The sequence below is a fragment of the Camelina sativa genome, chromosome 19 (genome assembly GCF_000633955.1).
Source record: "Camelina sativa cultivar DH55 chromosome 19, Cs, whole genome shotgun sequence".
Classification (NCBI taxonomy): domain Eukaryota; kingdom Viridiplantae; phylum Streptophyta; class Magnoliopsida; order Brassicales; family Brassicaceae; genus Camelina; species Camelina sativa.
In genome coordinates, this window is record NC_025703.1 from 4,791,347 (window position 1) to 4,806,340 (window position 14,994).

General features: G+C 38.5%; 2 protein-coding genes across 2 annotated transcripts; both read right to left on the reverse strand.

Annotated features, from left to right (window-relative positions):
- On the reverse strand, positions 8,513-9,706 carry LOC104767434 (receptor-like protein 12). The gene has a single exon (XM_010491461.1). The coding sequence runs from the start codon at positions 9,704-9,706 to the stop codon at positions 8,513-8,515; it is 1,194 nt and encodes a 397-aa protein (XP_010489763.1).
- LOC104764843 (receptor-like protein 12) lies at positions 12,026-14,900 on the reverse strand. The gene has a single exon (XM_019240808.1). It carries the CDS (start codon positions 14,855-14,857, stop codon positions 12,026-12,028), a length of 2,832 nt encoding a protein of 943 aa, XP_019096353.1. The 5' UTR covers positions 14,858-14,900.

Consider the following 14,994-nt stretch of genomic DNA (forward strand, 5'->3'; position numbering starts at 1 on the left):
ATTTTCTTGAATTATAAAAAAAAATAATGAAGAAAACCAAGAAAAATGGGAGATGGTAAATAAATAACATGGTTTCGTGCTTTCGTTTATAAACATAATCATAATACACTCTACTCCACAAGAATAATAAATCCAACACAGCTTGACTGACTCACTATAACTAGTCTTTCTACTACCAAGTGTTCTTCACGTTAAAACGCAAAGACTTAAAAAGAGTCTTTACATTTGAATAGTCAAGTTCCGCACATTCTTACGTACAGTAGGGGAAACTTCAAAAATGTTGAGATGTCAAGATTTTCCATCCCACATGGATGTATCAATTTTGTGCCAAACAAAAAATCAGAAAAGGCTAAGGCCCAATAGTCTAGGGGAATAAAAATAAAATGCAGGCCCATTTGACCATATGCCACCGAACTCAGAAAAATATAAATATTTGGAGAAATCACATATCCGAGACAAAAAAAGAGCGAGCCCAAATAATAATAAACTCTGATTATGATGTTGTTTGTGTTTTTTTTTTTTTTTTTTTTTTTTTAACATCTGAACTTACTTTTTATTAAACTGTAAATGGATAGTACAAATAGTTTATCAGCGATGATGGTAGTACTGAAAATATGTGGTGCGTTGTTTCCAATTCAGGAGCTTTCTTCACAAGTTTGTCTGCTGCTGCATTTCTCTCTCTGTTAACATACCCCAGTGACGAGAAAGGTAACTTTGACATCCAATATCTTATATCGAGAAGAATAGTTCCAAGCATAATATGATTTCCTTGTTGATTAATCAGATTCGTAAGTTCCAAGTTGTCTCCTTCAAACCAAATGTATCGGTAACCTTTCTCCCACATAATCTGCAACGCATGAAGAAACCCATATGCCTCTGCTTGAAGTGGTGAAAGAGCTTTTTGGAGTTTTTCATAACCAGCGAGCAATAATTTTCCTTCATGATCTCTCAAAATCCATCCTATTGGTGTGAAAACATTGTCCTGAGTATAGCCGCTATCAAAGTTACACTTTACCCAGCCCGTTGGTGGAGGTTGCCATTGGTTGTTCCTGTTTTGTTGTACAGAGCGAGTTGTATTCTGAGTTATACAAACTTGGTGTGAGTCTTGATTCGCCTCTATCCATTCGTTGACATCCGTAATAGATTTTTCTACTTCACTTTGTGGTGTGCGATTGATTTTCTGGAATATATAGTCATTTCTTGACTTCCACAAACGCCACATTATCCATATTGGCAATGATCGAGTCTTAAGAGGATAGGCTTCATACTTGTTTAAATTTAAGAGCAGACTCATATTTTCTTCAAGATCATCAGTGAATTGAAGATGTCCTCCCACATATGTTTGAACTAAACGCCATACAGCCTGCGCATAAAAACAAGTAAAAAGTAAGTGGTTAATTGTGTCCTCCTCCCAACAACACCGTTGGCATATCGGATCGGCAGGGATCGTTCGTTTTAGTAGCTGGGTGTTTGTTGCTAAAGCTCCTGAGAGACAACGCCACAGAAAATGCTGTAGTTTTGGAGCAATTTTGTTCTTCCATATTTTCTCCTTTAAAGTGACTGATCCATCTGGTGGTCGAATAATCTCCTCAGAGTCAAGACCAACATGTGTCGCGAGCCAGTAACCTGATCGCACTGTATACTTTGCTGAAGTTGTGTATGCCCATTCATACCTATCTTGTTCAGCGTATTGGGAGATATATAGATCTTTTGCTAGCAATTGGTCTTCTGGGGTTAAAACGCCTTCAAAAATAACTGGATCCCACTCTCTTTTATTTTCCAGCCATAAATCAGCCACTACCATCTCAGGATCAATGATATGGCCAGAAGCTGGACGGGGAGGAAGTGTTGGTAGCCAAGAATCAGACCAGACCTTAGTATCCTTACCAGTTCCAATACGAACACGAAGACCCATTTGAAGTAAAGACTTCCCTTCTTGTATTGATTTCCAACCATACGACACATTTTGTTTTTGGTGCTTCAAGGAATGCAGTTTTAGGATGATACAAACCTTTGTATAATCTTGCAAGGAGACTCTGCGGGTCCTGTAATATTCTCCAGGCCTGATTTGCAAGGAGTGCTTTGTTAAAAGCATGAAGGTCTCTGAATCCTAAGCCTCCCTCCTTCTTTGGAAGAGACATTCTTTTCCAAGCAACCCACGGAATCCTTCTGTTCTTTCTTTAACTTTTTTCCCAATATGATTGAACAACTCTACTTTTTTTCTTCCAAACTGCTCTGGGAGGCCAAGATATTTACCCCCACCACCAACTCTATCTATGCCCATGATATGTTTTAGCCTTTGTCGCTTTGTCTCTGGGATTTTCATACCAAAAATCATTGAAGATTTGGTATAGTTTATTTTCTGACCTGAGGCTGCTTCGTAGGTCTCAAAAATTGTAGCAATATACTTGCAATTTTCCACTGAAGAACGACAGAAAAATAACGAATCATCCGCAAATAACAGGTGTGTTATTGACGGACAATTGCTTGTTATCCTTATACCTTGAATATGGCCATTAATCTCCGCCTTACGAATCATTTGACTTAATACTTCAGCACAAAATAAGAACAAGTATGGTGATAGTGGGTCACCTTGACGCAGGCCTCGAGATGGCAAAATCTTGCCATACAGAGATCCATTAATAAGAACTTCATAAGAAACTGTGTGAATGCATTCCATAATCCACGATATCCATCTCGGAGCGAACCCCATTTTATGCATTATCTTCTCCAGAAACTCCCACTCAACTCGATCATATGCCTTGCTAATGTCAGTTTTGATAGCAAGATACTCTGTTTGACATTCTTTTCTTGACTTCAGAGAATGCAGGAGCTCATGAGCAACAAGAACATTGTCTGTTATATTTCTTCCTGGGACAAAGGCTGCTTGAGTATCAGAGATTACCAAGTTCAAATATTTTTTCAGTCGCTTCACCATCACCTTCGAAATGATTTTGTAGGTTACAGTACACAAGCTGATTGGACGGAAATCTGCCATTTGCTTTGGATCTGTGATCTTCGGAATTAGGCAGAGCTGAGTTTTGTTGATGCTTTTATCCATCTCATTTGTCTCAAAAAAATGACGGACCATCCTACATACATCTGTACCAATCATATTCCAAAACTGTTGATAGAAGGAGGCTGTAAACCCATCATAACCTGGTGCTCTGTCTGGTCCAATAGAGAAAGCAGCTTCTTTGATCTCTTGGTCTGTGACTGGAGCAATTAGTCCACGATTCATCTCCTCATCTACCCTATACTCGATATCTGATATTATTTGATCAAGGGCACCTTGTTGGGATGAAGTAAAGAGTTCGCTGAAATAACTCTCTGCAATTTTTCCAATAGCACTATCACGGAAGTGTTCCATTCCTTGTTCATCAAGAATAGATTTGATTCTATTCTTTGCCTTTCGTGTCTTTGATGTGGCATGAAAATATTTTGTGTTGCGGTCCCCCAAGTGTAGCCATTTATTTCTGCTTTTCAGTTTCCAATAGCGTTCTTCATTCCTGTAAGCTTGATTTAAATCTCGTCTAATCTGTTGCACTGTTGATAGAGGAATAGTGTGATCTCTGACTGAAGCATCTAACTGATATTTCAGAGTATTTATCTGCTCAGCTGAATTAGTCCTCGTCGATCTCTTCAGCTTTGCGAGTTCCCTTCTACAAGAGTGTATCTTGTGTTGGATCCCTCCATACTGATTTGTTCTACCCTTATTCCAACCATAGCGAACTGCCTCCACAAAATTCTCATTGTGGGAATATCTGTTGTCATATCTAAACTGGCCTCTCTTAGTGCAAACTTCCTCCTCTATATCTATGACGACAGGAGCATGATCTGATCCTGCTATAGGCAAGAATTCTGTTTCTGAGGCTGGGTACATAGCTTGCCAATCTGAGTTAACAAATACTCGATCCAAACAAGATCGAATCGTCTCCTGTTGGCGTTTACCAACCCAACTGAAAGGATTTCCTTTAAACTTGAGGTCCTTCATGTTACAGCAGCTAATCATATCTCTGAAATTTCCGAAACTAGCATTAGTTCTCTGTCTGCCACCTTTCTTTTCAGAGTGTTGCATAATCTCATTAAAATCACCACACATCATCCATGGACCTGATCTATTTGCTGAGAGACGTTGAAGTTTCTCCCATAAGTGATGTCGTTCACTTGGAAGTGGATTCCCATAAATGCAAGACAAGTAGAAATTAAAGGATTTATATTCAACATGGAGATCTACAAGCCTTACATCTTGGGAAACAACTTGAACAGAAATATGGTTTTGCCACATAACAGCCAAACCACCACTTAATCCTCTAGGAGAAACAAGACATATATCTGAAAAACCCATACTCACGCCTAAGTCGCTTATGTAGTTATCTTGTTGCTTTGTTTCTATCAGGAACAACATGTCCAGAAGATACAGGCGTTGTATCTCCTCTAGGCGTCGAACTGTCAAGGGTTGTCCTAGACCTTGACAGTTCCAAAATCCAACTCTCATGGGATTGGTGGTGGTATCGGCCCCACCGCGGCTCTGGCAAGTTCATCCGTATCTGGTACTGTATTTGATCCACTTCCTATCTCAAAGTTAACTTGGTCGATCTTTCGTCTCTGGTTGACGCTCTCATCTTCTACCTCTGTAGTTTGTTTTCTTTTGCGTAGCTCCCTACTCAGCAACTGAATCGAACTTGGAGTATTTCCTGTTTCATTGACAAAGGAGGGAATAGGGTTGTAAAGGTTAACAACATCACGTATTAACTCAGATCCATTGTTTTCATTAGAATTTCCAGAAGAAATCTCCTCTAGAGCATTATGATCAGGATCGATATCAGAGAGAGCATCTGAAACAGCATTTGGGGCAGGACCATCAGGCAAATCGACTTCCACTGCATCATCATCAATGATTGGTTGGCCATGATCATCGATCTGTTGGATATGGACTCCCGGATGACCATGGAACGCTGGTTCGTCATCCTCATCGTTGTCATCGTTAGCATCATCAAAATTATCAGGGCCACCATTCTGAAGCAGACAGTTTCCTGAATCATGTGTCATCATTCCGCATACCTCACAAAATCCACGGAGTCGCTCATAGAAGAAGCTGATCACGGTGTTCAAACCGAGTGAGAATTGGAAATTTCGCTGGAATCGAAGTGGGTGGTCCACATTCCAGTTGATGCGAATCCGAACAAACTGAACACGAGTAGCAGAAGCGTCATCAAAATCGATGCCCATGATTTCTCCCAGTGATCGAGCGATGCTATCAATGACCCCCAGATTCATGAATTGGAGAGGGATGCCGCGATCTGAACCCAAAATGGAATGAAATTCAGAGCCAAAGGATCCATATCCGGTGTCCATCGTTGTAACACCAACATACGATCGGCAAAGGACCAAGGACCTCGGCGCAGCACTGTCTCTAGTGATTCTTCAGATGGGAAGATGAACTGGAAACGACGCTGTTCTACCAATCTTCCCCGAACAAATCCAACAAGACCCCACGATCGTGGCAGAGAGGCAATGACTTGACGGATATTCTGTTTTCGCGGCATGAGGGGTCTACCCAGAAGACAAAAACGATTTGAATCGGCCGCTTGTTGGACAATTGATTGTGGAAGAGAAATCGGGGCATCATCAATTCCAAGATTGATGTTTTGGAGATCACGTCGAAGGTTATCTGCCATTAAAACACGAGATGAGAGAGAACCAGTATGGAGATTTGAGTGGCAGATTGGGGTTTTGGATGTGGAGAAGATAAGCCCCAATTTGCATCCTTAAATAGATTTGTCTCCAAATTGGAACTGCAACATCGTGCAAAGCCATTGCGACTTTGTCGGAAAGAACCGCTCGAACGTGGATCAGGGGAAACCTCCCCACTCCGGCGTCAATAACCGTCGGAATCTTCCATTGAAGATGACGAAGAAAGAGTAACCGCTGAATCGCCCAAAAATCGCATAACTGTACATTTTTTTATTTTGGATTTTTTCGGTTATTATGATGTTGTTTGTGTATTTGCCTATTTGGATATATAATTCATTTTTTAAATATATTGATAAAATAAGAAAATAAATAATATTCTCAATACTATGAAATGTATATATTTTTTTTTGTTAAAAATTATTTATGAATAACAGATTATTAATTTTTCTTTTCTTTGATTCAAATATAGAATATAATCTTTAAAATGAGACTTTTATCTTAATAATTAAATTTCAATTAATTTCTAAATATAAATTACTTAAAATAGTTGTATTATTCTGTAATCTAAAGTTGATTTAAATTCAACTAAATTATTGCACCTTGAGTAACATATTGTTATTTTCCAAACTTTGTTTTTCGTCAATGTATTATTTATTGAGTTAAATATGTTTCTTTATGTGTTTGTAACTTTGTATTATCAACTACAGTAAGGATTTAATTGCTTACCCGTATAGATAGCGTGGTTTTATGTGGTGTCGATTTCAACACGTGTCATCATCTGGGTTATGTTATGATCCAGAGCTTGAGTATTAATAAGTGCCATGTCACACTACTACTAGTTATAAATACCACTTCGACCCTTTCAATTCCTAATAATTTTTTTTATTTCTGGTAAAAAGTTAAAATCTTTACCCAAAAAAAAAAAAAAAGAGAGACGCTCCTAGAAAGAACTACATAGAACGCGAAGAAAGCTTCCGAAGAAGATTTGATTTTTGATCGATTTCATTTTAACAACGAACAACAAATATCATCTGCGTAATAAAGAAGAAGAGATTTCATTTTCGCCGCTTGCTGAGCAATGCTGTCGTCCTTGGGGTTCTCCTCATGACGTTGCTGAAGCTGATCAAATTCACACCAGTTTTGAAGTAACTGATGAGAAACAACACCTCGAAACAAGATGTGTAGAAAAAAACGTTTTCCTCAGCATTGTTTCACCTGAAGCAAGAAAGGGGACAAATCAAATTTAATATCTGTCTAAAAAAACAAAAACGTTGAGTTATTTACTAGCAATTATTCTCATTGAGTCATTTTGTTGAACAGCTTATAGACACACCGTTGAAAGTCAAAAAGATTCAAACTTTGCAAATTTTATTCCCCAATTGCTAACAATATATGATCAGATGCTTATCTTAAGAATGAAGAAAAGAGAAATTAACCTCGTCAAGTAAGAAAAAAGACACCAACTTTTAGACAAAAAAACATGTTTCACAAAAAAAAAAGAAACCAATCAATAAAAAAGACAAACTTTTTTCCAACTCAAACTCGTTTCTGATTAAAAAAAAAAAAAAAAAATCGATTCACTCAGAAGGCGAAAACAAAATACACGATTTGTTACCGGAACCAAAACTCGAATACGAGAAAGAAGCTTCCGATTTCTCTAAGATGTCTTCTTCTGATCGATTCAACTCTCAAATCAAACACTTGACACGTGCCCTAAGAAATTCATTCCAAAACATCTTAGTTAACAGAAGAAAATTTTATTTAGATTGATTTAAAAAACGAACAACAAAGAACATCTGCTTGAGAAAGAAGAGATTCGACTCTAATCCTGGAGTCATTCACGACGATAGGTATGTTTGATTTNTTTTTTTTTTTTTTTTTTTTTTTTTTTTTTTTTTTTTCTGATTAATCTTTTCTAGATGGACTGGACAAAGATTGTTTCAAGAGCTTCGGGGGTAACATGGGATCAGCTTCTTCGTCGATGGTGCCTAATTCTTGAGAGGATGAGAAGATATCCTGAGACTTTGAGGAAAGAAGTATAGTTAAATCTCCTTGTGGATCCTCCTAATATGTTTCCGTCACTACAAGAGATGTGGTTGATGACTCTTGGAGTTTGTAATGCTTCTTCTCTTGTCCTTTGAACAAATGTGAAAAAAGAAAGAATATGGAAATGGTTTGACTCCGAGTTTGAGAGTTACCTAAGGAATACTCTTTCCTCTTTTGTTCTTAATCCTTGACATATAGTATGCTTCAGATTTAGTATGGATTGCAGAAAAACCGGTAGATGGTTGGGGTTTTTTTTTTTAGCTCACTTCCATTGTTCTTGTTAAAAGGTTTGATTTTAACTATCACATGAAACTTAAATAGACATTTAAACTAAAAGCTTTAAAACATTCCAAAGATCGTACATGTTCTTCTGGTTCACTTATTCACAAGCAAAATGCGCTAAGAAATTTATTAACTAGACAGACACTTGAGAAAGAGAGATCTTTGCTAGGTTTGGTGAGGCACCTGAAGTTTGAATAATGGAGAAGCATTGAGAGCTCTTAAACGTTTCAAACCGTAAATGCAGATAGAAATGATCTTCATTTCTCTCTCATGCCTCATTCTTGTTGTTATCATGGACACCCTGAAAGCACCAAAGGATTGTGTATTTGTGTATGGAAGATAGCAACCAGATAAAGCTTCCATGTCAAGTCCAAACATAGAGAGATCTTTACATTCTGAAAATTCAGCAGTCTAATTTTATCCACCTAATTAATTGTTCTAATGTTTGCTAAAAACATTCGTTAAAAAGTTAGGAACATTTACCTCTCTAGTGAGTTGGAGTGCTTCTCCGTCTACGATTGTTTCGGCCGAGAGGGTTCATGAACCACTTCGGTTTGTAGGAAACCAGTATGTATCCAATCGTAAATCCAAAGGAAATACCAGGTACGAATCCTATTGAAGCTGCTATCCAACTAATCACCTCTTTGTCTTCTTCCTCTGATTCCGGCGTCTCATACTGTTGATGTGATGCTGGCGTGTGAATATCTCTGCAGTCTTCCTCAAGAGAAGAGCCAGAAAGTTCCAGGTTATCTTCAAAGGAAGAGCAAGGCTGCGTACGAAACTGATTGCCTCCTGGTACTAGACCTGCAAGCTGGTTATGAGAGAAGTTCATGTATGCAAGGAACGAGAGGTTCCCTAACTCTTGTGGAATTTCTCCTGAAAGCTTGTTTTGGGAAACGTCCAAAGACTCGAGAGCTGTGAGGTTCCCTAATGATGAAGGGATGCGGCCAGTGAAAGCATTGTTTGACAAGTTGAGCACATGAAGCTCTTTCATTAGACCGATGGACTTTGGAATCTCTCCTTCGAATTTATTACCCGAAAAGTCGATTGCTGTGTAGATTTTAAGGATACGTACCAGCTCCAACTCTACACCTTTATTCATCAAAACCATTGAGTAATAGCCAAATCCACCTCCCATGTACTTTTCGGAAGACTGATCTTCGTCGGTCCCAAGTGATGACATAGCAATCCACTTAGAAAAGTACTCTGATGGCAAAGTTCCATCGAAGTGATTATGTGATATGTCGATGATTCGCAACTGAGGGAACGAGGCTTGATGTATTGGTCCATGGAATGCATTGGAGCGAAGGACAAGAACTTGTAGCTTTTGTAGAGAACCCAACCAGAACGGAAACGTGTCGTTGATTCTGTTGCCTTCCACGTTCAAAACTTCAAGAGTTGAGAAATGATCCAAAGATCTTGGAAGCTTTCCCACAAGTTGGTTATGACCAACGTCAAGCGACCTTAGACTTTCAAATATTTCTTCTGGAAGACCTCCGCTAAGATTATTCTGCCGAAGGTTTAGATCTGAAAGAGTACTATTGAGATTTCCCAAACAAGGAGGGATTGAACCGTTAAAATTGTTTTCAGATAAATCGAGAGTGTTTAGAGAATGCAACTCGCATATGAAAGAAGGAATCTTTCCCATGATGTTGTTGTTGGAGCCAAGCAAGTACCACATAGATGGTTTCCGGACAGAGGATAGCCCTTGTTTCTTAAGTAGACACTTGAGAAAGAGAGATCTTTGCTAGTTTTGGTGAGGCACCTGAAGTTTTCATCCTTGTTGAATAATGGAGAAGCAATGAGAGCTCTTAAACGTTGTCAAACCATAAATGCAGATAGTATGAGCTAGCTTTCTCTCTCACGCCTCATTCTTGTTGTTTTCTTGGACACCCTGAAAGCACCAAAGGATTGTGTATGTAAGAACGCAACCAGATAAAACTTCCATGTGAATTCCTAACATAGAGGGAACTTTACATTCTTAAAAGTTCAGCAGTTCAATCACTGAAATAGAACTTCTGATTCTTTCTGGGTAATATAAGGAAATGAAAGATCAAAGAGATATTTCACAAATTTCGGTGTCAATTACGTACCTATTTTAAAAAAACCTATCCACCAAATTATTCTAATGCTTGTTGCTAACAAATTCGTTAAAAAGTCAGAACGAACATTAGGGCATCTCTAACCCCACTCTATTTTAGAGTCAAAACTCTATTATAGAGCAATATTTGCTCCAATCCTACTCTATATTTTACTCTAAAATAGAGAAAATGATGAGATTGCTCTATATTTAGAGTAACTCTATTCTCAATTTTTTTACACTATCTCTATTTTAGAGTCAAGTATAGAGTAACACATTGGAAAAAATCTATTTTAGAGTTACTCTATAATAGAGTGAAAAATAGAGATATACACTGGAGATGGTCCTACCTAGTGTAGTATACGGAAATGAAAGATCAAAGAGATATTCGAAACAAAATTCGGTATCAATTACGGACATATTAATTGTTCTAATGTTTGCTAAAAACATTCGTTAAAAAGTTAGGAACATTATCACACAGGGATCGAGTCGTTCCTACCTGTCTACTGAGTTGTGGTGTTTCTCCGTCTACGTTTCGGCCAAAAGGGTTCATGAAACACTCTGGCTTGTAGGAAAGCAATATGTATCCAATCGTTAAACCAGAGAAAATACCNATCTGATGGCAAAGTTCCATCGAAGTGATTATGTGATATGTCGATGATTCGCAACTGAGGGAACGAGGCTTGATGTATTGGTCCATGGAATGCATTGGAGCGAAGGACAAGAACTTGTAGCTTTTGTAGAGAACCCAACCAGAACGGAAACGTGTCGTTGATTCTGTTGCCTTCCACGTTCAAAACTTCAAGAGTTGAGAAATGATCCAAAGATCTTGGAAGCTTTCCCACAAGTTGGTTATGACCAACGTCAAGCGACCTTAGACTTTCAAATATTTCTTCTGGAAGACCTCCGCTAAGATTATTCTGCCGAAGGTTTAGATCTGAAAGAGTACTATTGAGATTTCCCAAACAAGGAGGGATTGAACCGTTAAAATTGTTTTCAGATAAATCGAGAGTGTTTAGAGAATGCAACTCGCATATGAAAGAAGGAATCTTTCCCATGATGTTGTTGTTGGAGCCAAGCAAGTACCACATAGATGGTTTCCGGACAGAGGATAGCCCTTGTTTCTTAAGTAGACACTTGAGAAAGAGAGATCTTTGCTAGTTTTGGTGAGGCACCTGAAGTTTTCATCCTTGTTGAATAATGGAGAAGCAATGAGAGCTCTTAAACGTTGTCAAACCATAAATGCAGATAGTATGAGCTAGCTTTCTCTCTCACGCCTCATTCTTGTTGTTTTCTTGGACACCCTGAAAGCACCAAAGGATTGTGTATGTAAGAACGCAACCAGATAAAACTTCCATGTGAAGTCCTAACATAGAGGGAACTTTACATTCTTAAAAGTTCAGCAGTTCAATCACTGAAATAGAACTTCTGATTCTTTCTGGGTAATATAAGGAAATGAAAGATCAAAGAGATATTTCACAAATTTCGGTGTCAATTACGTACCTATTTTAAAAAAACCTATCCACCAAATTATTCTAATGCTTGTTGCTAACAAATTCGTTAAAAAGTCAGAACGAACATTAGGGCATCTCTAATCCAACTCTATTTTAGAGTCAAAACTCTATTATAGAGCAATATTTGCTCCAACGCTACTCTATATTTTACTCTAAAATAGAGAAAATGATGAGATTGCTATATATTTAGAGTAACTCTATTCTCAATTTTTTTACACTATCTCTATTTTAGAGTCAAGTATAGAGTAACACATTGGAAAAAATCTATTTTATAGTTACTCTATAATAGAGTGAAAAATAGAGATATACACTGGAGATGGTGTTACCTAGTGTAGTATACGGAAATGAAAGATCAAAGAGATATTCGAAACAAAATTCGGTATCAATTACGGACATATTAATTGTTCTAATGTTTGCTAAAAACATTCGTTAAAAAGTTAGGAACATTATCACACAGGGATCGAGTCGTTCCTACCTGTCTACTGAGTTGTGGTGTTTCTCCGTCTACGTTTCGGCCAAAAGGGTTCATGAAACACTCTGGCTTGTAGGAAAGCAATATGTATCCAATCGTTAAACCAGAGAAAATACCAGGTATGAATCCTATTGCAGCTGCTATCCAACTAATCACTTCTTCTTCGTCCTCTAATTCCGGCGTTTCATATTGTTGATGCGACGGTGGCATGTGAATATCTCTGCAAACTTTGTCAAGAGAAGAGCCAACAAGTCCCGGATTATCTCCAAAGGAAGAGCAAGGCTGCGTTCGAAACTGAGTGCCCCCTGGTACTAGTCCTGTAAGCTTGTTATGAGAGAAGTTCATGTATTCAAGGAACGAGAGGTCCCCTAGCTCTTGTGGAATTTCTCCTGAGAGCTTATTTAGGGAAACGTCTAGCGACTCGAGAGCTGTCAAGTTCCCCATAGATGAAGGCATTTGGCCGGTGAAAGCATTGTTTGACAAGTTGAGCACATGAAGCTCTTTCATTAGACCGATAGACTTTGGAATCTCTCCTTCAAACTTGTTTCCTGAAAAGTCAAGTGCTGTGTAGGTTGTTAGAATACGTACTAGCTCCAACTCTACACCTTTATTCATCAAAACCATTGAATCTTGGTAGTAAGTGCTTGATCCCATGTAGTTTACACTCGACCGATCCTCGTCTGTCCCAAGTGATGACATGGCACTCCACTTCACAAAATAATCTGATGGCAAAGTTCCATTGAAGTGATTATGCGATATGTCGATAATTCGCAACTTAGGAAAGAAAGCTTGATGTATTGGTCCATGGAATGCATTGGAGCGAAGGACAAGAACTTGTAGCTTTTGTAGAGAACTCAACCAGAACGGAAAGATGTCGTTGATTTTGTTGCTTTCCACGTTTAGAACTGCAAGATTTCTGAAACGATTCAAAGATCTAGGAAGCTTTCCCACAAGTTGGTTATGACCGACGTCAAGCGACCTTAGGCTTTCAAATATATCCTCTGGAAGACCTCCGCTAAGATTATTTTGACGAAGGTTTAAAACTGAAAGAGTACTATTGAGATTTCCCAAACAATGAGGGATTGAACCGTCCAAGTTGTTTTTAGATAAATCGAGAGCGCTTAAAGAACTCAATGCGCAAATGAAAGAAGGAATCTTGCCCATGAAGTTGTTGTTGGAGCCAAGCAAGTACCGTATAGATGCTTTCCAGACAGAGGATAGTCCTTGTTTCTTCTTTAATCTTTGGAAACCGATGGAAGTGTTGTTGGAAAGATTCAGGTACTCCAAATTTGGTAGAGTCCATAACCAGCCAGGAACTTGACCTTGGATTTTGTTGTTGGAGATGTCTAGAAACGTCATTCCATGTTGGCTTCTTAGGAGCTCTGGAAACTCGGTGATACCGCAACCTGATAAGCTCAAAGAATATATCTCCTGTGAAAGGGGATTTGAAACTGACCTTTTGTTTGCTGTTGAAACATGGTTGCCTGAGAGATCTAAATAAGAGAGGCTTTTGGAATATGAAAAGATATCATTCAAGTCAATCGTAGTGGTGGTGTTCAAATAGGATATGTCAAGATATTCGAGTGACTTGAGAGGCGAGAAGATACTAAAGTCAACTGGGCGGCCTTGGGTGTTGAAAGGAGAAAGGTCAAGTCTCGAAAGGTTGACTAATCTGGAAATGGATCTGGGGATTGGCCCTTTGAAGTTGTTGTTGCCAATGTCTAACAAGTATAGGTTAGATGGTGAAGAAGATGTATTACCAAACTCAAGAGTGCCGTTGAGTTGGTTATCACTCAAATCAAATACAACCAAAGAAGGAATGGTGAAGAGAGAAAAAGGGATAGTTCCAGTGAAAGCATTCTCACTTGCTTCAAAATCTCTCAAGTTTGAGAGTGAAGTGATATTCGGAGGAAGCGCACCACTGAACTGATTTCCGGAGATACATAAAACAAACAGCCCTGTCAAGTTCAGTAGTACAGTGGGAAAGTTGCCCCTGAGCATATTGCGAACAACATATATTCTGGTCAGGTGGTTTAGATTGCCAAAAGAAGATGGTATTTCACCAGACAATTGATTAAAAGAAAGGTCGAGAGAGATGAGTTGAGTAAGGTTTCCAATCGAAGATGGAATCCGATCACTGAAATGATTATACCTGAGGGAGAGAAATGTGAGATTAGAAAGGTTTCCAATGGAATCTGGGATTTGACCACTGAAATTATTTTTCGAAAGTCGAAGAGAGGTGAGATGAAAAAGGTTTCCAATCGAAGATGGAATCCGACCACTGAAATTATTTCGCCAAAGGATGAGATAGGTGAGTTGAGGAAGGTTTCCAATCGAAGAAGGGATTGGACCATTAAAAGCATTAATTGAAAGGTCAAGAGTGGTTAGAAAAGGAAGGTTTTGAAGACTGCTATTGGAATGTAACCGTCCATGGAGAAAGCTGCAGCGAAGGTTTAGCTCGACCACATCTCCGGACTTGGCATTGCACTTGATTCCCTTCCAACTACAACAGTCGCTGTTATTCGCCCATGACTCCGTCTTCCGATGAGATTCGATTTTAAAAGTCATACAAGAAGGATTAGGCTTTCCAATCTCAAACTCGTTTTTGAAAGCGAGAAGTGCATCCCTTTGTTCGGGACGACACAAAAAATACTGCCTAGTAGTAGGAGGAGCCGCAAGCACGTCTTGGAAATAACAAACGAAAAAGAAAATAAAAGAAAGAGTAATATTAGGAATGATACTCGTCGAGTTCCCGAAGCCTTTCATTTTAATTTTCTTGATTTTTTTTTTGAAAAAAGAGAATGAAGAAAACAAGGAAATTGTGAGATGGTAAATAATTAACATGGTTTCGTGCTCTCTTTTATAGACATAATCATAATACACTGTTTGATCAAAAAAAAAAA